A 27,119-nucleotide genomic window follows, 5' to 3' on the forward strand; every position below is an offset into this window, starting at 1 on the left:
GTCCCCAAATAATAATTACTTATAATATGTTTGGCCTAATTTCTGTTCCCTTTTGTCCTGGAGATTTATATAACTGCTGTTTTTGTTAATGGATTTTTATTTACTTAAAAAGACTATTTGCTTCCCTTCTTAGTTCAAAATTAGTAAAATTTAAATATATGAATAACTAACAGAATAGCTGAAGATGATAAAATGTAAAATTCTGATAAATTCAAAATAACCATAAATATCCCTAAGGCTTACATAGCTCACAAAAGTCACTTCTGATCAGCACAAGAAGCAAACTGTCTAATGAAATCCTGCAAAGATGTTTCTTCCATGAAGGATCAAATGGCATTATTTTCCTCCTGACCCATAACATGCCTCATTCATCTCCTCCTAAAATGTGTATTCATTTTTCAAGTTTGGTAACATTCTACTAATGGAGTCCATTTGCCAGTGAGTAGTTTACATGACATGTTTAAAACTTAAATGCAAATGCAAGATAAAAGAGGTAGAGAAAAAAGATGGGAAGGGGTAATTGGCCCATTAATGACCATAGAACATACTGTATCTGAAAATGACAAATGGAGCAGCATCTCCAAACAAGCAAGGCAATCATTCTGGTAATGCATTCATATCACTCCAAAAGGGGGAAAAATCCTTTTAATTTTCCTTCATTACATGTCATCAGCTCAATTAACCATTATATTTGTAGTCAAATACTGGCAAATTACTGCTTTCTCACTCTGGCTTGCCTTAAGATTGATGGCTGTTAGTATTAATTTGTTTGCTTTTGATGGCATTTCTTCCCCTTTTATAGCAGCATGCATTGGACTATGAATGTTCTCTCTGTGTTTGCTCCCATTTCAGTATTGCTTACTAACATTTAATATATTTTGCTTTTTTTTTAATTTTGCTGACAAAGTTGCATTGATGAAAGCTGACTTGCAAGGTAGATAGCCCTGTGTGTATCAACATGAGACTGAAACACCACAATGCACAGTGGGAACACAACACAAACTGCATTTTTGAATTTCTGTATTAGAACCGATCATTTGGGTTCAGATTTTATTCTCTGCCCCTATACATATTGTACTACACTAAGCCTGCTTTTGCAGCATAATTTGCATAAAGGCTTTCAGTCTTGAATATGTTTGTACAGTGATTGCCCTAGTGCTTTGATCATTCTTAGTTTTTTTGTTTGTTTTTCAGTGATCTAGTTATAATTCTTTAGAAGTAGACTAGCTTTGTTTTTCATTTGTTCGTCATTTGGGGGCATGCCAGGTCATTAATACAGAGGTTTTCAATTTTTTGTTAATTGCATGTTATCATTGAAGCATGTGATTTGATACTTGCCAACATACCTGCCAAGAAAAAAAATAGTATCATGGTTCTAGACACCATTTTTGCAGGGTAACTCCTGGAATCTCAGTAGCTTGCTTTTGCATCACTTTCTTCCATTATTTTTTCCCAATCTTTATCTCAATTTCATGAAGTTCTAATCCCCATTTTCATGGTGCCGCTATTCATTCATGAGAATGCAGCTTGAGGAAATTAATACATTTTCTGAAAACCAAAATACTTTATAGAACCAGCCGATGGTGTAATGAGATTACCTGCTGCCACAATGAGAATAGCCATAGTGCTCTTGGATTAACTGTTTGCTTCCTTTCAATCAATGACATTAATTAACAGTGTGGTATTATGGGAACTGCAGAAAGCTTCAGCAAGGCAGCTCCTTGGTTCCTAAGTCAACAATGGGAAGGACAACTTTTAAAACCAGTTTGTTCATGCAACTTGAGGTGTTGGCAACTACTTCATGTGATCTAGCTCGTGTGCAAAGATCAACCAAGAAAGGGTCATTTTCTGGTAAAAAGTGCAAGTTTCTTTTGGATTTTCTTATAGGACCCAGTACCACTTGCCAAGAGGACTCCTGTTCCAACCAAGGTGTATGCTTACAGCAGTGGGATGGATTCAGTTGTGACTGCAGCATGACATCTTTCAGTGGCCCCCTTTGCAATGACCGTGAGTACCTCCCCCCCCCTCTCTCTCTCGATTATATGTATATGTGTGTGTTTGCATTATCAACCAAGGAAGTTGATTTCTAAATGCTCTAAGGAGAGAAAGAGACTGATTTTTCTTGCTGTTTGTGTGCATTCCTAATGCAATGATAGTAACCTTGTTGAAAAGAGCTTTTTTTATTCTTTCCTAAATATGACAATTTCTTTTTCTGATTTTAAAAGAACCTTCAAATTGCTTTATATTAAGTGATATTTAATTTCATAACATTATATCCTGAGGACTATAATTTCAGTGAACAGTTGACAGGTCTCATTATTTCTCTCTCTACATTTCTTTAGGCACTTCCCTCCCTCTCTCAGTACAAACAGATTCTTTTATATTCCATACTCCAAGTACTTTATCCTAAGTTTCCTACCAAGAACTGGATTTTATTTCCCCCCTTAGGACTAAGGGAATCTTAATATAACCAAAGAACCTTCTACAAAAATAGCAAATCATTTTTTCACCAAGAGCCAAGATTCTAGGACAACAAACAGGTATTTGAGGGGAAAATTAATTGGTTTATATAGAGTATTCCTTAGCAAAAGGACCAATTCTGTTTTATGGAATATCTCGCCCAATTATTTTACTCAAATAATTATCTTTTGTGGTTTCAGGATTTTTTTTTGTAAAAAGTTTCCACTATTTCTGATCTCTAAAACCTTTTAATAATGTTATAGGCAATATCAGAGGTTAGGTGAAAGAAGATAAGAAATCAGGGTCAAATTTGGAATCAGTTATGTCACGTAGACTAAGAAATAAGAACTTCATTTCTTTTGAGATTAGTCCCTTTTAGATATTTCTATCCAAGCAAAGCAAAACAGATCATTTGTCATATTTTCTGGGAATATACCTCATCTCTAGCATCATATTGTCACCCTTGTAGAGATTTGGTTTGCTTGACATCATTCAGTCAAATTTATGAACCCTCTGAAATCTATCCCTGAATATTTTCGGATTCCATGGATTCCATGTTAATAACCCCTGCTATAAGGCTATGAATTGTGAGAAAGTACTGACTTGCATTGGAAGGAGTTCCCTCCCTATAGCAAGGAAATCCCAAGTCCTGTCCCTGTCCTTCTTTTTGAGACTGTATCTATTAATCTACCATTGGTAAAAGTCCATTCTACCTAAAGCAGTTTGGTTAACCAGAACAATCTTGGACTTAATTAAATGACAGCTGGATTGCACCAGTCTTCAAATACATGTAAATCATGCTTCCTAAGAAGAAATCACCACTAATTGGCTCATATAAAAGTTATGCTCCCAATAGTTCTCTGACAGTCCTGTCACTCTTTGAGTATGGCAAGCCCAGTTTATAATACAAAAGTCTCCTAGCAATGGGATATAAAGTAAAGTTATATTCACTTTGTGAGTTTTGTTCCTGGAATTTCATGTGTGAGTTATTTTGTGAAGCAATAAGGGTCCCTGTTTAAAGAACATGGTAGCATTTGAGGAAATAAAAGAAAACAATGTTGTTGGGTTCTTTTAATTAAGATTAAGTAAAAAGCCTTAATGTGTCTGTTTTAAAATTGAATTTATATGTGACTTATTTTATGTGTCATACCAATGATTACAGAATCAATATCTGCTTCTAATTAAGCACTTTATGATATTGGTTGAAACTCACTATTCTATTCCCAACTGCAAAATTGATCTAATTCTCTATAAGTATAGTTGATATTGCAGGGGGGAAAAGCTGCTTTTTAAACTGATAAATCAATAGATAAATCCTCAAAAAAAAATCTCTGGTGATTCAATGAATCTGATGATTCATTTTTCTCTGTCCCAGAAAGACTGACAATCACTATCATGATAGTGGTAGCCCCACATTTCCATCCTCTCTCCCAGGGAAAGAGACCTAACCTTGGCTTCAGAAACAGATAAAAATTTGAATTGCTCATCTTTTAATTCATGACTAATATTGCTCTTGGACATGTAGTTTTGATGGATTTATCTGTTGTGTGGTTAATGAAGCTTTTGATATGAATGCTTTTCATTTGGGTAAAGGATATACCTCCCCCCCCCAAAAAAAAACACCGCCTAGCATACTCTCTTGAGTTAAAAAAGAAGCTAAAATTTGATCATCATTTTGTTCTTGCCTATGCATTAAGCAAAGTAAAATTGTGTGGGTATTGCTTATTGTATGTATTTATTTTCCTTTTCTCTAAAAATCATGATGTAATCCTAAGTAACAAAGTTTATATTTGGTTCATTTATAGAAAAAATGGTTTGGATCTTACTTTGGAAAGACAGGACTGGTTATGACAATGAAAGGGCTGCTGGTTGGTTTTTGCATGTGAATGCCTCTTGATAGTCCTATTGCATAAAGCATCACTAAAATGATATTGGAGTCCATAAGATCTGATTAAATCATTTTCCTAGTGAATTTTGTGGAAGCTTTTGATTTCTACTTGGTTTGAAGATTGGGGTTTTGGGGATGAAAATTAGCTTGGTGTAAACTAGTATTTTACAACAAAGCCTTTTTAAAAATATTATTATCTTGATATCAATGATAACACATCCAAATATTTAATTTTTCTCAGGTAAATAAGTACTGTAAATAATGATAATTTCTTTGACTATGTTCTAGTACCCTAGCAGGAATAAAATTGAGTATTTTCATTATTTGGGATAATCAAAATATGCTTTTTCTTTATCTCAATCTTTTTTTTAAATTTACATAAACGTTCAAAATGGCCTGGAATTTTAGATAACTCCCTTTCTACATGGAAGCCAACATTTTCATTATGTCATCAAAGGGGCTTTAATTCCCTCTAAGTTTTTTTTTAAGCTTTAACCTGTATATTTATCACTGCATATCATAATTTTCAGCTTTGTGCATGGTAAAAAAAATAGAAGGACAGGGGCATTTAAAAAAAAACAGATTCAGATCTTTCTAAATATATCTAAAATACCTTTCAACTCCAAATTCCATGATTTACTTCTGGGAAAACAATAAAGCAACTTTGTCAACAATTAGGTTTCAACTAGCATCTTGTGCTACATATTTTGTGATAAAGCCAAAGTGGATGAACTTAAATATAAAATGTTAGAGAATTAGAAAAAAATAGACAAAAGTAAGATAGTTGCTTTGCACAACTATGGATACGGGGAAACTTTTTAACCAATCAAGGGAGAGAGGAAGTTATAAAGAGCAAAATAGACACTAAAAACAAAATTAAGTATTTTTACACAAATAAAATAAGTGTTTCTACAATTAGAAGAGAAATAATAGAATTAAGCTCCTTTACAGCAACTATCACTACTAAAATGTCTTATTATATATCTAAGATGCATACAGAACTGAAACAAACATAAACATCAAGAATATTTGCCCTATATATAAAATGTGAACTTTTTTCAAAACAATTGCAAAATATAAATGTTTGCATGAAAATAAACTCCATATTATTAGCAATCATTGATATGTAAAATTAAATCAATTCCCAGACTTTACTTCACTATGCAAATTGGCAAAGAGGAAAAAAATTGGAAATCAGTATTATAAGGGTTATTGAAAGATAGACATATTGATGAACTGTTTCTTGATAGAACTGTCAAGTGTACCAATCTAGAGTATCAATTTGGAATAATTCAGTCAATAAATAAATATTTATTGAGTGTGAGGCACTATGCTAAACCAGAGGGATATATTTTTAAAAGGCAAATAACCAGTCCCATAATGTAATGGTGGAGGCAAAAGGCAAACAATTACATGGAAGCAAGATATATACATAGAGATAAGGTGGAAGTAATCAGCAGAGGAAAGGCACTAGAAGTAAGAATATCAAAATGCTTTCTTTAGAAGGTGGGATATTAGCTGAGACATAATGTAAACCAAGGAAATTGGGAGGTAGAGATGAGGAGGGAATGCATCCCTGACAGAAAAAAAACCATCAGGAAAAATTCATGGAGTATCTTCTTAACATACCATCTAGGAGAACATTGTCATGGGTTGATAGAGAGCATCTGGGAGATTGTAAGGCAGAAGAACACAAGACAGGGAAGGGAGCAGTACAGTAAAAATTTTGAGTGCCAAATAGAGGAATTTCTGATTGATCCCATAGATGATAAGGAGCCATTGGAGTTTCTTCATTGAGGGTAGGAAGGTAGAGGAGAAGAATCAATACTCAAACTTGCACTTTTCGATCAATTTCACAGAATAGTGGGTGATACACTGGAGTGGGAAGACATTTTTGGCAGGCCAACTCACCAGAAGGCCATTAAAGTAGTTCAGGCATGAAGTAATGACGACTCACACTAGAATGGTGGTAATGTCAGAGGAAGAAATGGGTAGATGCAGGATGTTGCAAAGATAAAATTGAGAGGCTTTGATAACAGAATCTATATGAGAGAATGTGGGGGGAAGAGTGAGATTTCTAGGATGACACCTGAATGAGAGAACAGTAGTACCTTCAATAATAGTAATCAAGTCAGAAAGCAGAAAGCATTTTTTGTTTGTTTTTGGTGGGGAGTGACAGGGTATAATGAATTCAGTTTTGAATATGTGAGGTTTAAGATGTCCAATTTGAGGTATTACATAGGGATTTGGTTGAATTTATGGGAATCAATGACATTATAGAGTGAAATAGTATAGATGAGCATTGGAATCTCAAATTGGAATCACCTTGGAATCACAAAACAGAAGTGAATTAGCCATTAATACACTTTGAGCTGATGATCCCAGAATGCTGCTATCACAGGGATGCCAGTGAGAAATGAAATTTCAACATATGTTAAAACTTTAATAAAAATATTGCTTGTGGTTGCAATGAACTGGACCAAATTGGGGAATGGCTTGAAACTATGCTATGGGAATGTGATATATTCCTGTGAAGTAAAAATGATGTTTGTAGGAAGTAATACAAAGAAAAATAACCAGAATAAAAAAGACTAAATATATATCTTCAAGAGTTTAAAGAAAGGGGGGCAGCTGGGTAGCTAGGTGGATTGAGAGTCAGGCCTAGAGACAGCAGGACCTAGGTTCAAATCTGGCCTCAGACACTTCCCAGCTGTGTGACCCTGGGCAAGTCACTTGACCCCCATTGCCTAGCCCTTACCACTCTTCTGTCTTGGAGCCAATACACAGTATTGACTCCAAGACAGAAGGTAAGGGTTTAAAAAAAAGAGTTTAAAATAACTTTGAGGTAAAAAGTGTTGGAAAAATAAGCATAGAATATATATTTTATACACTATCATACATGATATACACATACATACATATCATACAATATTGGATTTGGAGGGGTTTCTTTCAAAAGGAGTGTTAAATTCAGAAAAGGTCAAAATGACTGTTATAAAGAAAAAAATGTCTATTTTTTAAAAAAAATTATATTCTTCCCTCCAAGCACAAAAAAGGAAGAGACTCTATAACCTAGATGAGTCCTAGACCTTTGAGCTATAAAAACCCTTTTTGAATGGTGGGTTGGGGAATGTAAAGGTTGGAGAGAATTGAGTTCCTTTGGCCTTTTTGGCATGGCAAAGTCTTTTTTTTTTTCCTTGGGAGAGAACTTGTGTTCTGGGCCAGGGTAGCATCCAGAACTAAACAAACAAATGGTAGTCTGCACAAGGCTTGCTTTCAATTTAAAGGAGATCCATTAAGAGCAATCTTAGGTTTGTTCTAGGTTACCCAGTCAAGTTTGCCATAGCAAGGAAGGAGACATGCCTGAAACTTCTTTTGTCTGTTATCTGAAGCAACATACCTAAAGATGAAGAATCCTATATCTAAAAGTTATATTCTAAGCTAAATACCTTTTTATTTTATTGATGAAATTTGTCTTCCCAAGAACTATCACATCAAAAATTTTGGTTGAAATTGAAACGAAGTAAAATGTGGCAAATCATTCTCTACTTTTTTATTACTAAGACAAATTTTAATTCTAATTCACATAAGGTTACCCAGACTAGCAGTGCTTCTCAATAGTAATATCATTAACCCACACTAACAAACTGCACTGTAAAGGTACAAGATTCATCTGTCATATATCATACATCCTATTATTCATTTTCATTATTCTTCCTGTTGAAAAAAATTCCCCCTTCCTCATATATATGACCTCTAGCAAACAGTGAAAGATATTAGGTATGATGTCTGGATTAAGTTTATTTTGATGGATTAAAGAATTCTAATGAGCACAATAATAAAATGAATCATTAATTTAAGAAGAAAATGGCAACATGAACATAATCTCAGAATTTGCTGATCTTTATTGGACTTCAGTCTGTTTGTGGACATAAGCTATTGACTTTGTGTCATATAACCAAGTGAACCACCTATCTGTTACATTATAGAACATAAATTTTGGAATTCAGCTTGTACACCCCCAAGTATGTGGATAACACACCATCACTCTGTTGTATTATATATGAATCCTTTTTGTAAGTTTATATCTACTCCCCTACATACACAGTCCACCACTATAATATAATCATATTAGTGAGCATAATGTCATGTTTGTGAAGATGAATATGGCTATGACGGCATGGGAAATAGCGAACATAATAACATTGTCACATTACATTAGTATAGAAATGTTCTGTGCCAAATTATAGTTGAGCTTCAATAGTGTCTGTTACCATAGGGGAATAATATATCATAGTACTGCTTTTGTAAGGCTCTACATCAGGATGGTGTAGGCACTTGCACAGGCACTATTATTGGAGTTTATAAACTTTGCCAAAGAAATTCCTTCTGGTAGAAACTTGTTATATTTTCTCTTTGATGTTAGGAGATTTTCACTGAAACAGGGATGATGAAATATGGTTGATTGTAACTTGTTACCATGGAGCTTAAAGATACTGTCTGCTTTGTTCCAAGTCATCCTTTATTGCTATTGTTTAAAAAGGAAATTCAATATCAAGTGTTTCAGTATCAATGTTTTATCAAGATTTCTGGCTACGAATCATAACATTTTTTTCAGAAAGTCCAAGGAGTTTTATTTCTGTCCCAATTTATAGCAGGCAGTGGAACAGTACTATATATAAGCTGTTTGTTTACCTTATTCCTTGAAACTGAATAAAACAGATAAATATCCATCTCTACCATCATATTTTCATTGTGAGTGTGATAGACCTAATAAATCTTATCCATCAAATACTTTGAAATATTTTGGTTGGTCAAAACAGTATAAAAGCAATGTTCAATAGTATCTTTGAGAAATATTTAGCCAGAAATAGCTAATTTTATTTAGTAAAGGATTAAAATATTTTTCATACCAAGATAATAAAGCAAAGACTAGAGAAAAACTGAATGTAGTTATTTGCCACACTCTTGTGCATTTATTTAATTTTTTGTTTTGTTTTATGGAGATAGGAGTTATGAAAACTGGCACACAAAAGCAACTTATGCCCTTTCATATTGTAATTAGCCAGTTTATAGAAGAAAAGAGCAGTGGAGTGGGAGGGAACTCATCCCCTGAACCAAAGATAAGTCATTATATTTCTCTGGGGCTTATATTTCCTCAAATGCAAAATAGTTTGTACTAGAAGGTTTCTAAGATCCCTTTCAATTCTAATAATTTGTCATTCTAATCATTTAAAAAATATTAAATAAATCTCATAATTCTCCCCACCCCTGCACATGCAAAAGAAGGTGAAGAATTAAGAACATCATCTGAACAATTTAGGGAAATGCATCTTAATATTTTAGGAGAAAGCATTTTGTTTCTTTTAGATTTAAATATTCATTCGTTCTATTGACCAACCGTAACTAAATGATTGGATAATTCTCTGATCATTTGATGTTTCTGAAGAATGCCTACCAATGTCTACAGGGAAGGACTCAATTGTAATGTTTACATTTTATTTGTAGGTTCCCCTTCTATTATTTTCTCATCTTTGATTGCCTTTTTGAACTATACATATGCCTACCAACAACTTAGTCTTGAATCTAGACTTGCTACAGTTTATATATCTCCCATATCATTTAAGCAACAATCATGTATAAAGCGCTATTTCACAAGCCTGGTGCTAAGTGCTGAGGCTACAAAGAGAAACAAAAAGAAGTCTGGTTCATGCTATCAAAGGGCTTACTTTCTAATAGAGAAGATAACATGAAAAGAACTTTGTGAACATATAAGATTTATACAGAGTAAATGGAAGGCCATTATAGCAAGCAAGGGAACAAGTGAGGCAGTAGGAGTGAACAAAGCAAGTTTCCTATAGAAACTTTGAGCAGAATCTTGAAAGAATCCAGGAAAGCTAGTAATCAGAGTGGAGAAGAGAGAGAAATTTGGGCATGTGGGATAACCAATAAAAAATTCAAACTCAGGAAATAGGTAAGAATAAGAATGAGGGTACTGAATAGCAAGTAGAGCAGGGTCTTCAGATCTCAACTCAGATTCACCTATATTGTTCATATGCTAGCAATCTCATTACTACTCTCATTATACATTCAAACATCACTTTTGAAAGATCGATTCTAAAGTATGTATACATATATATCTATATAAATACACACATATGTGTATATATATACATACATATATATATATATATGAAGTCTCCAGGTGTAATGATTTTTCGTGCCACTGGACCCAGGCTTCCAACGCCGAGAGAGTGGGACTGTCTCTGTGCATCGACTTTTCCACTTAAATCTTCATGCACAAGTGTCTTTGTGCACACTCATCTACATCACAGATGAAAGTGCACAAAGACAATCGTCATCCTCGGTTACTGAGAGACTACTATATGTGTGTGTGTGTGTGTGTGTGTGTGTGTGTGTGTGTGTGTGTGTGTGTGTGTGTGTGTGTGTGTATATGCCAGGAAAGAGAAAGTTTTTTTGCTAGGATAAAAATCTAGACTACCACCAGATGGTGCTGTAGTTTCTTTCTGAATTTCTTTCTGGGTGAGCTTTAATAAGCTCCAGTTTCTGCTTTGACACTCAGTCTATGACAACATAGCAGGTACAACACGAAGATGGTACTGCTTAATTCTAATTTGCTATTTTTAAGGCTTTTACCTTACTTTTCAATTTGGGATAAATTTAAAGTCTCCTATCTCCCTCAAAATAAAACATGGCCACCACTACCACAACAACAATATATAATGTTTTGAAACTCTAAGATAACCTCCTTAAAGATAGGGATCAGACAATACACTTTTTTTTCACATCTACTTTAATATTAGCACAGGGCTAGGAATAAATAATTGGTAATTCACTGATCAAGAAGAAGTCTTCCTTGGATAGGAACATTAACATTAACTTATCCTATGATCTTCTTGGATAGAATAGCCATTGCATTTAAAAGAAGAGAGAGAATTTTGGGCATGTGGGATAACCAATAAAAAAAATTCGAACTCAGGCAATAGGTAAGAATAAGAATGAGGGTACTGAATAGCAAATAGAGCAGGGTCTTCAGATCTCAACTCAGATTCACCTATATTGTTCACATGCTAGAAATCTCCATTACTACTCTCATTATACATTCAAACATCACTTTTGACTTTTGAAAGATCGATTCTTAAGTATGTATACATATATATATATATATATATATATATATATATATATATATGATAAGGATTTCCTTAGCAATGGGAATAGCAGGACTGACAATATCTTTCCATGCAGATCCTCCACCCAGAATCACACTAAGACCTATAGCTGAACTACTTGAATCTATCAACTTTAAAAGTCATTGAAATTTTTAATCTTTAAAATAATTTTTCCCCAGCTCTTTCTTCAATGTAGAATCAAAGCTAGGTAATGAGATTACTAATTCTTGAGTCTTTAATTGAATTTGAATTATTGGTTTTGAATCTCCTTAAATACTCAAAACTCCCTTTTCTAATTATAAATTAAGAGACTAGTCAGCTAGCAAAAGAAGACCATGACTAGCCACGATTACTGGTATAATTTAGGTATCCCTGAGTGAAAGTTAGAAGGAGGACCTCTATTATTCTCCTTTTGTGTCTGTGTTTGTTTGGTGGGATAGTCCCTCTAACACTAAAAAGCAATAATTTGATTTCTAATAATGAATCTGGTCAGATATTTCTCGAGATGTCTTAGAGAATACAATTACAATGGATAAACAATCAGTATAACTATCATTTTGGTCAATGAAAATATGACTGTGGGCATATCCTATTTATTATATCAAGGTGCTCTGTTTGCCTGGGATTACTTCAGGTGGAAAGAGAGAATATAGGCCACATTTATGGACCAGTGTGAAGCCTTTGGATATACAAGATAAGAAGAAAGCTTGGAAATGCTGATAAATAGTTACCATAGCAATTATATTGTGGGATGGGAAGGGAAGAAAGGCTTTGGGGAAATATTTAGAGTCCATCTGGAGAAAAATGACAAGACAAAATTGGTGTTGGGGTTGGACTAAGGCAAGGGTTCTTAACATTTTTGTGTGTCATGGCCTCTTTTGGAAGCCTTGTGAAATCTTTGGCCCCCTTTTCTGAATAAGTTTTAATATGAGATAAAATACATAAGATTATAAAGAAAATCAAATAAGAAAACAAATTTGTGGAGCCTAGATTAAGAAATCCTGGATTAAGTAATAATCCAAATATTAAACAAAATTTTTCATTAAAAAAGTCCCTTGTTAATTATGTTTAAACCCTTTCCTTCCTCCTTAGAATCAATACTGTGTATTGGTTCCAAGGCAGAAGAGTGGTAAGGGCTAGGCAATGATGGTTAAGTGACTTGCCCAGGGTCACACAGCTAGGAAGTATCTGAGGCCAAATTTGAACCTAGGACCTTCTGTCTCTAGGCTTGGCTTTCAATCCACTGAACAACTCAGCTGCCACCCAACTGCCCCCCACCCCCATTAATTATTTGGCTTCCTACCATCAACAAACTATATTTAAAGAGTTATGAATATATACATTTAAAAAGCATAGAATTAATTAATGGAAAAGGTCTATGAGCTGATTTTAAGAGCTCTATCTCCTTGCATTGTTTCCCTTCAGGTTTTATTCTGTAGCAGAGGAAAGGAAAGGATATCTGTTAGTTCAGGAACTTAATGGAGTGTCTATTCTTTGTTAATGATGCAAATCCTCAATCCATGGAAAGTTTCCCATACAGCATGGGGTTTAATCACTCCAGAATGATGGTGAAAGAGAAAAAAGTACTATAGGCTTAATAATGATATCAGAATTTAAAAAAAAGGAGGAGTTGATATAGAAAGATGTTTTAAAAAATGGGTCGTGAACAAGGAGGAGGCTGTGTTTGACAGAGACTGTGGAAACTGTGTTAGCGTAGGCGTGAACGCTTCTTATAAATATATAACATATGACCCTTTAGGGAAAGAAACAGATGGAATATGTAGTGGAAAATAAAGACTACATTTTGTTCAACTTCCTCTTTTTGAGCAGTGCAGTGTATATTTTGATATTTGGCAAGCCTCTTATAGTGTTCAGAAAGATTTTTGGAAGCTTCCAGCTCCTCATCTGATTTCCAGAAGCTAACAGAGGTGCTCTGGCTGGCCTCCCATGCATCTGACTCAATTTGCACTAGGATTTGGTTTGCAATGCATTTTGAGGCTCTTTTTCCAAAACACCTACCAGCATTGTCCTATCCAATTCAAAAGGTCACCCGAGGAACATCTGTTCCTATGTGGTCCATACAACAGGCACCTCCAGTTGGGGAAGTCTTTGGATGGTAGTAATTGTACAGTATAACAGATCATGTGTGCATTTTGGATGGCATCAATCAAGAATCAAGTCTCTCAGGCCCAATTGTGAGAAACTGTTCCATTTTAGCAAATTAAAAATGGAGACTATCAGAAAAAAACCACCATTTTCTCATTGCCTCAGGAAGCGTCACAGGAGTAATTAAACTGGATAAAATTGTCATGCCCATTTCTTTTATTGACATTGACAATAATTCTGTAAATCAAAACCCTGAAGCATTTTCAGTGTTGTTGAAGGGATAAAGATAAAAACCAGAGGTATTAAAATTAAATCCTAGAGACCTAAAATTTACCCACCAACAACACTTTTCAGCATTTCTTTCTGAGTGGTCTTGAGCACTGTCTTCTTACTTTGAAATTGAGTGGCTGTAAACCATGTAATATGATATTGGATTTCAACTGAGTTTATACAAACTCTGGATCTGTATGGCCATTCACAGAATCATCACCAACATTGCATGTAGAGAGGTAGGAGTAGATAAGAAGTATTCCATATTTTTGAGGGACAGTTGGCAAGCTCTCCACTGGAAAAAAAAAATCTCTTGAAGTAGTGAACAATGGGTTTTAAAAAGGTTTTCTTGCTCCAGATGATCTAAGGCAGGGGTCCTTCACCTGAAGCCTATGGATTTGCATATATGTGTGTGTATTCATATATATGTGTATATATGAATATATATAGAGAGAGGGGGGGGAGAAATCTGAGTTCAAATTTAGCCCCAGTTATTTACTAGCTATGTGACCCTGAGTAAATCACTGAATCCTGCTTGCCTAAGTTTCTTTATCTATAAAATGAGCTGAAGAAGGAAATAGTAAATTACTCCAATATCTTTTCCAAGAAAACTCAAAAAGGTGGAACAGAGAGTTGAACATTACTGAAAACTACTAAACAAGAAAAATGTATGTGAATATATATGTGTGTGTCATATATATGCATATGTATACATACGTTAAGAACCCTGACCTAGAGATTAAACTCCTTACTTATTTAATCTATTTATTTACTCCTCTAGAAATTTTCATCTCTAAACAAGACCTATTTCTAAAGCATGCTTTATGCTATCTTGGTTCAGTGCTTTTGCATGTACTATTATCTGATCTAGAATAGACCCTGACTCCCTAACCCCATGAAGTCCTGTCCATTTTTGGAAAGTGCTTTTTTTCTTTGTGTTGTAAAACCTACCCTAACCTTTATATGTCCAACTCTTTGTCAGTGGTTTGGCATTTCTTTCCCCCAGATCATTTTACAGAGGAACTGAAGCAAATTGAGTTAAGTGACTCTCCTAAGGTCACACAGTCACTTGGAGTATGAAGCCAGATTTGAACTCAGCAAAATTAGTCTTCTTGACTCCAGATTCAGTACTTTACCTACTGTAGTACCTAGCTGCCTTCGGAATATCTCAGCCTCCAAAGATCTCTCTGGCTTCTCTCCTACAATACCTCTTATGTAAGAATTGCCACTTAGCAGTATCTTATACTCTTTATTAGCTTTCCAATATGTTTTAACATCTTCAAATTTCTGGGAATAGGTACACTAGTCTTATACTTTTTATATCCTTCTACAGAACTTGGCATACAACAAATAAAATAAATATGTATTAGTTGATTAGTTGATACCTAAAATTCTCATTAGTAATTTGTATTAATCTTCCTTCCAAGAGGATGATTTTAAAATGCTAATGTACTTTTAAAGAATAACAAATTTATTCCCTACAAATATGAAGTAAAGCTGTTGTATTATTTTGCTCTGGCCAGAAAGGATACCCAAGGGATGTGCCTGGGGCTTTTAATGGGATGAGGTTTGCTAAGGTATGTTAGTGGAGGCCTAGAGAAAGTAGGGTATGGAAAGAGAAAATACCACCATTTTCATATGCTTCATCATTTTGGCCATGACCTAACTTGCCTTTTATCAAATTTATCAAATTTGATTTTATAAAGCAGATTTATAAAATACTAAAATTTTTAGTTATTTCACAGTAACTGAATTTCATTCATTTCTTGTCTGTCATCTTCTGGGGAATGAAAAAGTGAATATGAAATTTAAAAATCTTTCATTTGGTATGTGATGTATCTATGAGCTTTAATATTTTGGAATATTGGACTGCTTTCTCCAGTGGCAACCAAGATAATATTTGTGTGGAAAATAATATCATTTCTCCTAAGGATGTGATTCTCTATTGTACCAATTTTAGAACACTAGCATTTGGGGAAAGTTCTTTAAAATACTTTCTTTTTAAAGTTTCCATAAGTCTACACATTACTCAAATAACTAACCAAAAAGTGGAAAATCTGCTCTTAATGGTGAATTGGTGATTATGTAGACAGATGATCTTTTAGAAGTTTTGAGTTGTTTTGGGGGGTGGGGTGGTGATGTAAAGATTAAAATTTAGGGGGATCCTGAGGCAGGTAGAAATTAGTTTATCTCTGCAAGGAGTATTATATTTTTATGAGGTTTATTAAAGGTTAAGGATTAAAGAAAATACAGAATAAAAAGCACATTCCTAGGCCAGAGAAGCCTAGACAAGATAACCTCACATCGTGAAAGAGACATGTCTGCTCCAAAACGGAAGTCCAAAGGACGCACAAAAGCCTTTGCAATCAGGTTTAATACCTTCTCGATCTCGGCCCATGTGAGAATTCAAAGCATTCTGGGGAAGTGGAGCAAGGGTTTCTGGGAATTGAAGTCCAGAGTTCGAGTCTATTTTTACAGTGAAAGAAATTCTGAGAGGCAGTTGTGAGAAGACCAATTTATTAACAAGAATAACATTGGTCAGTAAATGAGGTCAAAAGCCTCTTATTGACCAATGACCCTCAGTGAGGGCTGAAAGGGTCTTTCATATTGATTTATAAGATGACAAGGACAAAATCTTGAGCAGCATAGGTATATCCTCTTCTGAGTGGCTAGAAAGTAAATAATACATTTGGACCTCCCTTTCTGAAATTTCCTTAACCAAAAATAAGACACTATTCAGACAATTTGGGAGATGGTACAACAGCACAAATGGAAGAAGCTTGACCTTTAGGTTAAGTAATTTTCTCCAGAATGTGGGTTGTGGATAAAGTTGCAAGGGTGGAGGCATGAGACACAAGAATAGAATTGGGATCCAAGTAACTTGAGGTTATATGAGTAAACTTGTAAGAGTAAAGAATTTAAACTCAGACAGTGGAGAATAAAATAAATCAATTTTCAATTTCATGTTCTGCTATTGCTGTTGCCATTGTTGCTATTAAATGTGAGGCAGAAGAAAGCACAATGGCTTACAGTCAGTGGGCTTAGTAGGCTCAAGTTTCATTTCTGGTACTTACTATCTGAGTAACTTTGGATAAATTATTTTTTCAGCATTTCTGTTCTTCATCTTTAAAATAAGGGCATGTGACTAAAGTCTGAGATTTCTTCCAACTTGAGAGACATTTTCTTTTATTCCCCATACTGTAAAGGTTAAATTAGTTTCTACTGATAAAAATATTATATTTTATGAGGTTTATTAAAGATTATTAGAAATCAAGGTTAAAGAAATACAAAATAAGAAAAGCACGTGCCTAGGGCTGATTACCCCATTCACATTTCACTTACTACATCTTGCATGCCGAGTAGAGAGACTCATGTGCTTAAAAGAGGAAGAAGAAAGAGCTCTTGGGAGGCAGAGAGCCCTTTAAATTCTAAATTGTGTTCTCGCCCAGGTGGAGACACGGGTGAGATTATAAGGAATTCTGAGAAGTACCAAGGACATCTGGAGATTGAAGTCTGGGGTTCAAATCTCCATTTTTACAATATCACTAAATTCTGTCAAATCAATGGGAGATGATGAGTGGGGATTAGAAATCCTATGATTGTTAAAGTTTCTAGATTTAAGGACCTTGACAGGTAGACCTTTGACAAGCCAGGAAAATTCTTCTCCCTCCTACCCCTCCATTCCCATTTTACCTAAAGCAATATTAAACAACCAGTTTCAAAAGACATTAATTGTAATGATTTTAATGGCAGTTAAAAGTAGACATGACAAAAGTTTATAAAAGATGTAGGGGCTCAGGACATAGAAAGCCAGGGCTACAGATGGGAGGGCATGGATTCAAATGTGACCTAGAAACTTCATGTGTAACCCTGGGCAAGTCACAAAGACAATTGCCTAACTCTTCTGCCTTGTAACCAATGCCTGGTATTAATTCTAAGAAGGAAGGTAAAGTTTTAAAAAAAGTTTATAAAAGCACACACACAGGCTTGTTCTCCAAATCTCAATATATTAGAATTTTAATTAGAAGGGGGTAGAAGAGTACATCTAAAGTCTTGGATTAATTTATTTTTTAATTTGAATTAATTTGAATAATGGAAGCCTTTTTTACTTAGTAAATAGTAAATATATGTAATATGGAGTTGCTTTAGGTCTTTTAGATAAGTTTTAGTACTAATTCTACAGTAAAGTTTGAAGGACTACATAGGAATCAATTAGGTGAATTTAATTGATTATGTCCTATATGTTTTGAGATAGAATAAATTGTGATTTTGTCAATAAATTTATGTATTAGAACATCTTTGGGAGTTTCAATTCCCTTTCATTCACCATAGGAAATTTCCAGTTTAAGAAAAAAAAAATTCCTGCTGAGTGAGGAAGCTAAGTTCAAGTGAAATACATAATTTAGTTCCACTGAGTGAAGTTGTATATATTTTGCCTAGGAGTAAAATACAATATTGAGGGACCTAATTTTCTTATCTGCTTACAAAATGACTAGTGGAATTTGAGTTAATGGGACATTTTTCTACGAATCCACTTATAGGAGGTAGTATAGACCTAATTTTGTTGCCATCATTTTTTCATTGCCTAGATACTGTGTCAAACACTTCAATGCCCTGGGGCTCTAGAACACAGGTGTCTGGCAGGAAGTAAACAAGTTCACATGTTGCCAGCTAAAGCCATGCACTCCCAACAATTAATGTTGATGAAGCCAGCCACCCCAGTAGTGAGGCCAAGAGGGAGCCAGGACACAGGTGCAAGGTAGGTAGAGAGGAGACACACAATTAGCACAGCTGGGACTTCATTCTTATCAGCTGCCATTGATACTGGAAGCATTTTACTGATATTATGTTGTAGCAGCATCAGGTACTCTTCTGATGCTGGTGATCTGATTGGCTTGCCTTCCTCGGCTTGTCAAAGGAGTAGGAATCCACCATCAGGATCCTTGAACAGGAATCTGTGTTGAGATTTTCTTCCTTTTCAGCGTCTTCAATCTCTTTTAATAATATTCTCTGTAACCTGTGAGAATCCCTTCCCATCAAATCCTTTTTATGAAGCTCAAAGAATACCAGAAGAGGGACCCAAGGAAGAGAGGGAAGGGAACAAGTAGAGAACTTTAGCCCCTGAGTCCCTGTAGTTGCTAAGAAGGAGTGAGGGAACTAATCTGAGCTCTGAGGATGAAAACTGCTTCTGTGTTGAGTAGGATCTTGTCTGGAAGATGTGGCTCTTGAGATTCTTTGGCTCTTCTTTCAAGGAATTGTTCACACCTAGAGAAGAAAACAATATTCTCTCTTACTTCTTAGTGGCTAAACAAGATCCCCAGATTATAACGCTTATATTCTTTAATTCCTCTATGTACTTATGGAACTGAGCAGGAAAAAAGTAAAATATCCAACTTGAATGAGTTACCATTGTTTTTTCCAATTTGGATGTACTGGAATTAGTTAAAGAGAAAATGTGTAGGCCTACAATCCAAAACATGGACACCACTTTGGGGAAAATTAATCTAAAGCAAGATTAATCTGACTTTCCTCTTCTATTCCATCTTATGTGCATAAACCTATATTCTAAGTTTCTAAGGCAGGTAGGTGACTCAGTGGTTAGAACATTGGACCTGGAGTCAGGAAGACCTAAGTTCGAATACAACCTTAGGTCCTTATTGCCTATGTCCAAGGTCCATCTTTCTGCCTCATTTTCAAAATCTTCAAAATGAGGGTAATAAAAGCCCCCACCTTCCCAGGTTGTTGTGAGTACTAAATGAGATGATTATAAAGTCCTTAGGAAAGTGTCTGGCACATGATAAGTATTATAGAAATGTGAGCTACTACTATTACTATTCTGTATTCATTATTACAGTTTTGTTTGTCATTGGCTCAAACTTTTAATTCTTTTTAAATGTATAGTTTCTGTGAGGAAGCTCCATCTACCAAAGCAGATCTACATTTACTCTGCAATTTATAGCGCGCACACACACACACACACACACACACACACACACACACACACACACATATATATATATATATATATTTATATATATATATATATATATATATATATATATATATATATATAGACTATAGCTTAGAGCACTAAGAAGCTAAAGTGACCCACCCAGGGTCATAACCCAAGTAGGTCTCCATAAGGACTCCATAAGGAAGACAAGAATTCAGGTCTTTCTGACTCTAGGGCTAGCCCTGCACCATCTCTCATTGTTCCCTATTATTTTAGGCTATTTTGTTATTGTAGTTCAGTCATTCAGTCATGCCCAATTCTTCATGACTCCATAGACCACAGTGTATTAAAATTGTATATGGGGTTTTCTTGGCAAAAATACAGTGATCCCTCACCAATCAAGGGAGTTATGTTCCAGAGACCCCCACAATAGGTGAAAATCTTCAAAGTAGTGGTGTTATATTTATTTTATTATTTATATATATTTGAAGGCTTTATAAACCCTTCCCACTCTCCTATAAACTTTTTCCAAACTCTTATTAACCTACAGTCACTGAGCCAATCAGTGTCCAGGGTACAAAACACAGTGCTGTGATTGGTCGCCTTTCATTCCATCAGCCAATAGGGTGCCATATATAATCTCACATTGTCAAACTTGCCCAAGTGGTAGTGGTGTACTGCATTTTCATTGTGTACAGTATAGTATTCAACCACAAAATCCCACATTATATATATATATATATATTTTTTTAAACCCATAATACAGTAAAGCTGCAATAAATGAACCACAATATAGTGAAGGATGACTGAACTGGAGTGGTCTGCCATTTTCTTCTCCAGTAGATGAAGGCAAACATAGTGTAACTGGCTTGCCCAGAGTCACAAAGATAGTCACTATCTGAGACCAGATTTGAACAAAGGTTTTCCTAACTCCAGGTCCACTGCTCTGTCCACTGAGTCATCTGGCTGCTTCTATTTTAGGTCATTTTGTTGTTATTCAGTCATTTTTGGTCATGTTTGACTTTTTGTGGCCCATTTTTGGGTTTTTATTTTTGGGAGCATACTGGAATGGTTTGTCAATTCCTTTTCTAGCTCATTTTACAGATGAAAAAACTGGAGTAAACAAGACTTTAGTGACATGTGCAGGGTCACACAGGTACTGTCTAAGGCCAGATTTTAACTTGTCTTCCTGAGGACAAGTGAAGCACACTACCACTGAGCTACTGAGGTACCTCTATTTTGGGTCATAGTATCACTTATTTAGAGAATTCAAAGATAATATCTTATATTTGGGATATTTTATAATCCCCTTCTGATAAAAATCTAAGGTGAGTAGTTAAATAAGTTCCCTAAGGTCATACCATTAGTAAGTAGTATAATTCTGTCCTCTGACTCTAAATCCATATATCTTTGCTAATTGATATTTTGCTTTGAATTTCAGACAACACTTAAAAACTATGAACTATATCTCAGAGAAGGTTTTCTATGAAGGTTCAGTATAGTTGGTGAAAAATAAAGCATGAAATAAAACAAAGGAAGGCTGAGAGAAAAGAAATTATTTATCTAATGTCACACAAGTAGGAAGTGACAACTAAGATTTGAACTCAGGTCTTCTGACTCCAAATGTACAGATTTTTCTACTATATTATTCAATAGTCTTAAGGGATTGTATTTGTTTGTTTTTAAATTCTAGATTTGTAATTTCTTTATCATAGGGTACACCCTCCAAAAATGGAAATAGAATACTCATTTAGATATATCTTGTATCTAAGAGAATTGCTTTAGGCAGAGAGGTAAGAAGACTTATCCATAGTCACACAACTAGTAAAGATAAGGGATAGGTCTTCAACTCAGGTCTTTCTGACTCCAAGGTGAGTCCTCTACTTCATAAATCTTTCTGTCTCTCTATCCCTAAGATTAATTTGGCAAACATTTTTTCCATAATTTCCAAAGGCTAAAGATTGCCCAGTTTATTTGGTTCATTTGTAAGATGTCCTCCATTAACCTTTGATATTGCTCCTATCCTATCTTCCCAGGATTTTGAGATTACTCAGAGATGTTAAAATTTATGGCATCTTTTTGTCTTGTTTTATTTTTAAGGGGGAATTAATTCATATTCATAATCTCAAATCCTACTTTCTGAAGAAAAGCACCATTGCTCATCTCTTCCCTCCAAGATAACCTTCCATTCATATAGTATAAAATTTAAATCCATTGTTATTTGCATATTGTCTCTGACCATTAGGGTGTAAGTTCCTTGAGGGAATGGACAGTGATTTTTGCCTTTTTGTTTTGTTTTTTCTTCCTTTGTATTTTAGGGCTTTGTATGATGTTTAGTGCATAGCAAATGATTAATAAATGTTTATTGATGGACTGACTGATGTAGTGAATACTAAGAGTTGACTTGAAAATATAGATTCATCCTTTGCAGGCTTGTTTTCCCACACTTACCCTCAGCATCATCACATCCTCCACCCTTTCCTCTGCCACTCCGACAATCCTTGCATCCACTCAGAAGAGCATGGGGCAGCCTTAAGGTCTCCCAAGGCTACCGGGTTAGCAAGTGTAATCTGATTCCTTCTTCCTGGCATTCCCGGTAGGAACAGGTTTTCAATCCAGAACTGGGTCTTAATGCAAACCTGTCTGTTAGTCTCGATTCCACCAGACCTCTCCTGAGTAGCTCAGAAAGACGGCATTTCATTAGCTGGGCTAGTTTAACAAGAAAGGCTCTGGCAGGAGCTGCTTTTTTCAGGGCCAGTAAAATGGGATAATAGTGAGAGTCAGTCATTTGGAGCGCAGAAGAAATACTCAGCTTTCAATAGGCTGTCCCTGAAGGCCCTTCTGGCTTAACACTCATTTACTTTTTAATGTTAGAAATGCTTTTATTTTATGCACAGCCACGTGGTTCTGCTCAATTGAGTTGGCAGGTGGCACCATTCCTGTAATTACGATCTTGATTGTCTGCTGCCAAAGCACAAAAGGAAACCATAGTAATCCACTTCGGTGCTTTTCAGGGAGTTGTTGCATATGCTTCTTGGTGTATCATTGCACATAAATCTCACAGTAGTCATAAAACTATTAGGGTTGTAAAAGATATGCATTTTAATTTTTACCCAAAAAAGTGTCATAAAAATCAATTAACAGCCACAAACTACATTCTCCCACATAGCATTCAGTGTTGGGAAAGCCAGAGGACCAGCATATAATCACATTTCTGCTTTCCGGTCACCGACATTATCATTTGATTAGCCATTAACTCATTAGCCAAAGTATTTAACCTTGACCTTCCAACACTCTCATGTCCTGGATACATTTGGCTTGGCTGTTGCTCCTTGAGGCAGGGTCAACTTTCTAAAGAGAGACCAAATGCAATAAAGATCTTTTTTAAATTTACTCCTTTGATTGGAGATAAGAATTAATCAGGTAACTAGTCCATATTATATTAGCAATGTTAATCATGCCATAACACAAAATGAAACACAAGTGATCCAGGAATGAAATCATGCATAGATGGTCCCCAAACAAGCTCTGAAGGAAGACTTGAAACATGCTATCTAGAAAACATGACTAGATGGCAATTGGTTCTCCCCGTCTTCACTTTGCCAATCCATAACCTAATCTCTCCTTTAAATTTTCAGCTTGTCCACTCTTCTCCTCAAGGAAAAAAAAAGTTCAGTAGTAACAGTCTGCAGTCATGTCTCATGTGTTCATGTTTTATTACTTTTACTGACTAAACTCCAGTACATTTCCTCATCAAATTACACCCCAGTTGTCAAAATAAATGAACAAAATATATTTTATGGTGCACTTTACTTGCTCATTATCATGTTTGTTCACACATCTCTCAGATTTAATAACCCATATTGGGCTTCCACCATCGTTAGTGGAAATTAGTGAAGTTCTGTTTTTTGTTTGTAGGCAGATTTTGTATTCCAGTTTTGAAAAAACACAAGGATGTGGATTTGGAGAAATTCTTCTTTAATGTCTATAGCCCTTTATTGTTCCTTGTGATCAATCACTACCATAATCCAACACCTTCCCAGACATAGAGCTAGAAGATAAATATATATATATAAACATATATGCATCTATACATATATGTATATATAGCTATGTGTACACATGCAGCTATGTGTATATATTTCTCTCTATATGTATATATGCTTAATATATACCCAAAAAGGATTTTCACAATATATATATATATATATATATAACTATACATACATAATACTCAGTTTTCCCTAATAATGTATTTATAATTTACATCCTTGGATTATAATAAAATCTGAAAAAACAAAAATTTTACATTTTAGTTGGTTTATTAGCTTCTTGATCATCTCTAGGACAGTAGTAACCTTAGAGGTATTTGCTCGTCAAAAAAACAAAAATTCTTACTCCTTTACTGACAAGGAGAGTGTACATTATCTTGGTGGGTCTTAAAGCAAAATTGCCATGAAATGGCTAGTCGATTAAGCATTAGGATGACTTGACTCTTAAGGTGTACTCATCCCTAAACCATTCTGTGCTGCTGCCCACAATTGCTATTCCGAACTTCTTTCATGCTTCCCCTAATACTTAGTCAACCCTCTCTTTGACCTCTCTACCATGTCATCTGCAACCTCTCACTCTTATTTATCTCATATATCCCATCAGAACCAAATCTTGTGTTTTCTAACTTCACACCATTTCTCATCTGTGCCCTTTTTTCTCCATCCCCACAGCCATACCTTATTTCAGGAATACATCACTTCTCAAAGGATTATTACATTAGCTTTCTAATTGCTTTTCCTGCCTCAAGTGTCTCTCAACAACAATTCATTGTCCTCTAAAATCAAACCCAGTATATTTGATCTGTGGGCTTTTGGGGAGGCCTTTTGGGTTATTATGCAGACATGCCTTAGGTTTTTACATTAATACTGATGTAGAATAATTAGGATCTGATCTTCCATGGCAAATTCCATTAATTCTTGGGGAAAGTCTTAAAAAAAATACATACCTTCTTAGAATAATAAATATCAGTTCCAAGGCAGATGTTACAAGGGCTAGACATTTGGGGTTAAGTGACTTGCCCAACATCTTAAGGCTAGAAAGTATCTGAATTCAAATTTGAACCCAGGGCCCTCCTGTCTCTATGCCTGACTTCAACCACTGAGCAACCTAGCAACCCCTGAGGAAATTATATATATATATATATATATATATATATATATGCAAATCTACCATTCTTTAATCTCAAACTGAACTGCCATCTCTTCCAAGAAGTATTCTGCAATTGCTTCAATAGGAAGGAACCTTATTACCTCAGAACTTAATTAAAAACACTTGATTTGCACCTCTCATGCAATTAAAGCATGAGTTAAAACCAGAGGGAACCTCAGAGACAATCTGATACAACTGCCTCATTTACTTCTATTCTTTTCATGTTTTTTTATTTTTTTCCAGATTACATGTCAATACAGTTTTTAATATTTTTCTGATATTTTGCAATCCACTTTCTCTCTCTCCCTCCCTACTCTTCCTTCCCTTTCCCCAAAAGGCAGATAATATGATATAGGTGGTACCTATGTACATATATTTATGTAATATGCATATTACCACATAATGCATTGTTCTCTTTTCATCATGTGGTTAAACAAGATAACACATTGCTTATAGTAGAGGAAAAATCCATAGAGGAAACAAAGTAAAGAATGATATGTTTCAATCTGCATTCAGACTCTGTTCCTTCTATGGTGATAGATATCCTTTTTTGCAGTGAGTCCATTTGTTACTAAACAAACAAAGGCAAAGAGGGTAAGTAGCTTGCCTAATGTCAATGAATAGTAAATAATAAAGCTAGAATTTAGACTCATGTCATATTTCATTTTGGATAGTAATTATATATATATATATATATATATATATTTTTTTTTACTGTATTCTTTTGCTAGATTTTTGTCTCCATAAGAAATCTGTATCTTTACTGGTGACTAGCATTTATTGTTGTACTTTGAACATAGTAGACACATGGCAAACCTTTACTAAAGTAAAAAAGTAACTTTGAAGAAAAAACTCACAGAACCTGGCGACAAACTAGATTAGAAAATTCAAAAGAATGATGGCTACAAAATTATGAGTTAGGTTGACTTAGAGAGTGGTGGCACCATTAATGGAAATAGTGACATTATAATGGAGAACTAATTTGTAGAGAACAGTGAGATATTCCATTTGACAAAGCTGAATTTCAGATAGTACCAGGCTATCCAAATATCAATAACTGATTGATAATGGGAAATAAAATTTTCTCCAAACCTATATTCTAAATTAAGTACTAAATTAGTTATAATAAAAGTGAAAATATGAAGGACTTCTGCAAAGAATCACAAAAATATAGTTGATTAATATCCAGAGAATTGACACTATGCAATGAATCTTATTCTAGCTGCCTCTCCTTTACTCTGTATCCATCTTTAAAAAAAAGACACACAAACTCCACAAAAATGTTATGGAAGAGAAGTTCACAGGAAATAGCAGACTATAGGCTGAGAATTACCTAAATATCAAAGGAATCAAGATTTGATTGAGAATTATCTATAGCAGCTGACAGCAACGTCCTATTTCGAAATGGTAGTATATGCTTATTGCATTGATATTCTGTTAACTTGGCCACTCTTTATGTAGCTCTCTCAGACAACACAATCCATGGAGGAAGTGCTTCAAGTATTCCTGCAGGCAATAAATGTTCCAACTGGGGCACACAGTGAGTGCTCTCAGTGGTGGATGCCTTGTATATTTCTGACCATTCATAGGTGTTTTATTAAAAATATGTGTCCCAGCTTAGACATTTTTTGAGATGATTTCGTGACTGCCTCTGCCAGATTCTGTTTATAGAGTTATTTGACCATTTTGCAAAATGCTGGTGAGGGAATGAGGTTATATACCACACAGAACGCATAGCCCTTTGCTCAGAATTTTGCTTCCTTTTCTCCTGGGGCTAGAAAAAATGATCATAAAAATAGTAGCTTGGATTGATCCCAATCCTTCCTTCTGAGCTCCCAGAGGAACCAGAAGTCAGATGATTTCATTCCCATTTGATAGGAAGAGAAGAGAATTACCTAATTTATTCAAATGTAAGTACTTGAAAAATTTGCATTTTCCTCCTTTCTTTTTTCTCCTTTGCAACCAAAATTTGAAAAGGAATTATGATTTTGTTTTTCTTCCCTCACAGCATACCTTTGCTATTTGAACCTGTTTGTGCAAAGGATGA

General features: G+C 34.9%; 1 protein-coding gene across 44 annotated transcripts in view; it reads left to right on the top strand.

Moving 5' to 3' along the window:
- Positions 1-27,119, top strand: part of NRXN1 (neurexin 1) — a 1,454,617-nt gene that overhangs the window by 712,444 nt on the left and 715,054 nt on the right. For 30 of the 44 annotated variants that reach the window (XM_003339683.3, XM_056823682.1, XM_056823689.1 and 27 more), the window contains one exon: positions 1,888-2,007. In XM_003339683.3, coding sequence (XP_003339731.1) covers positions 1,888-2,007 — 120 coding nt within the window. Of the gene's footprint in view, positions 1-907; positions 935-1,887; positions 2,008-27,119 lie in introns of all 44 variants that reach the window. The other 14 variants (XM_007476828.2, XM_056823679.1, XM_056823698.1 and 11 more) reach the window with 1 other exon arrangement.

Source organism: Monodelphis domestica, chromosome 1, assembly GCF_027887165.1.
Source record: "Monodelphis domestica isolate mMonDom1 chromosome 1, mMonDom1.pri, whole genome shotgun sequence".
NCBI lineage: Eukaryota > Metazoa > Chordata > Mammalia > Didelphimorphia > Didelphidae > Monodelphis > Monodelphis domestica.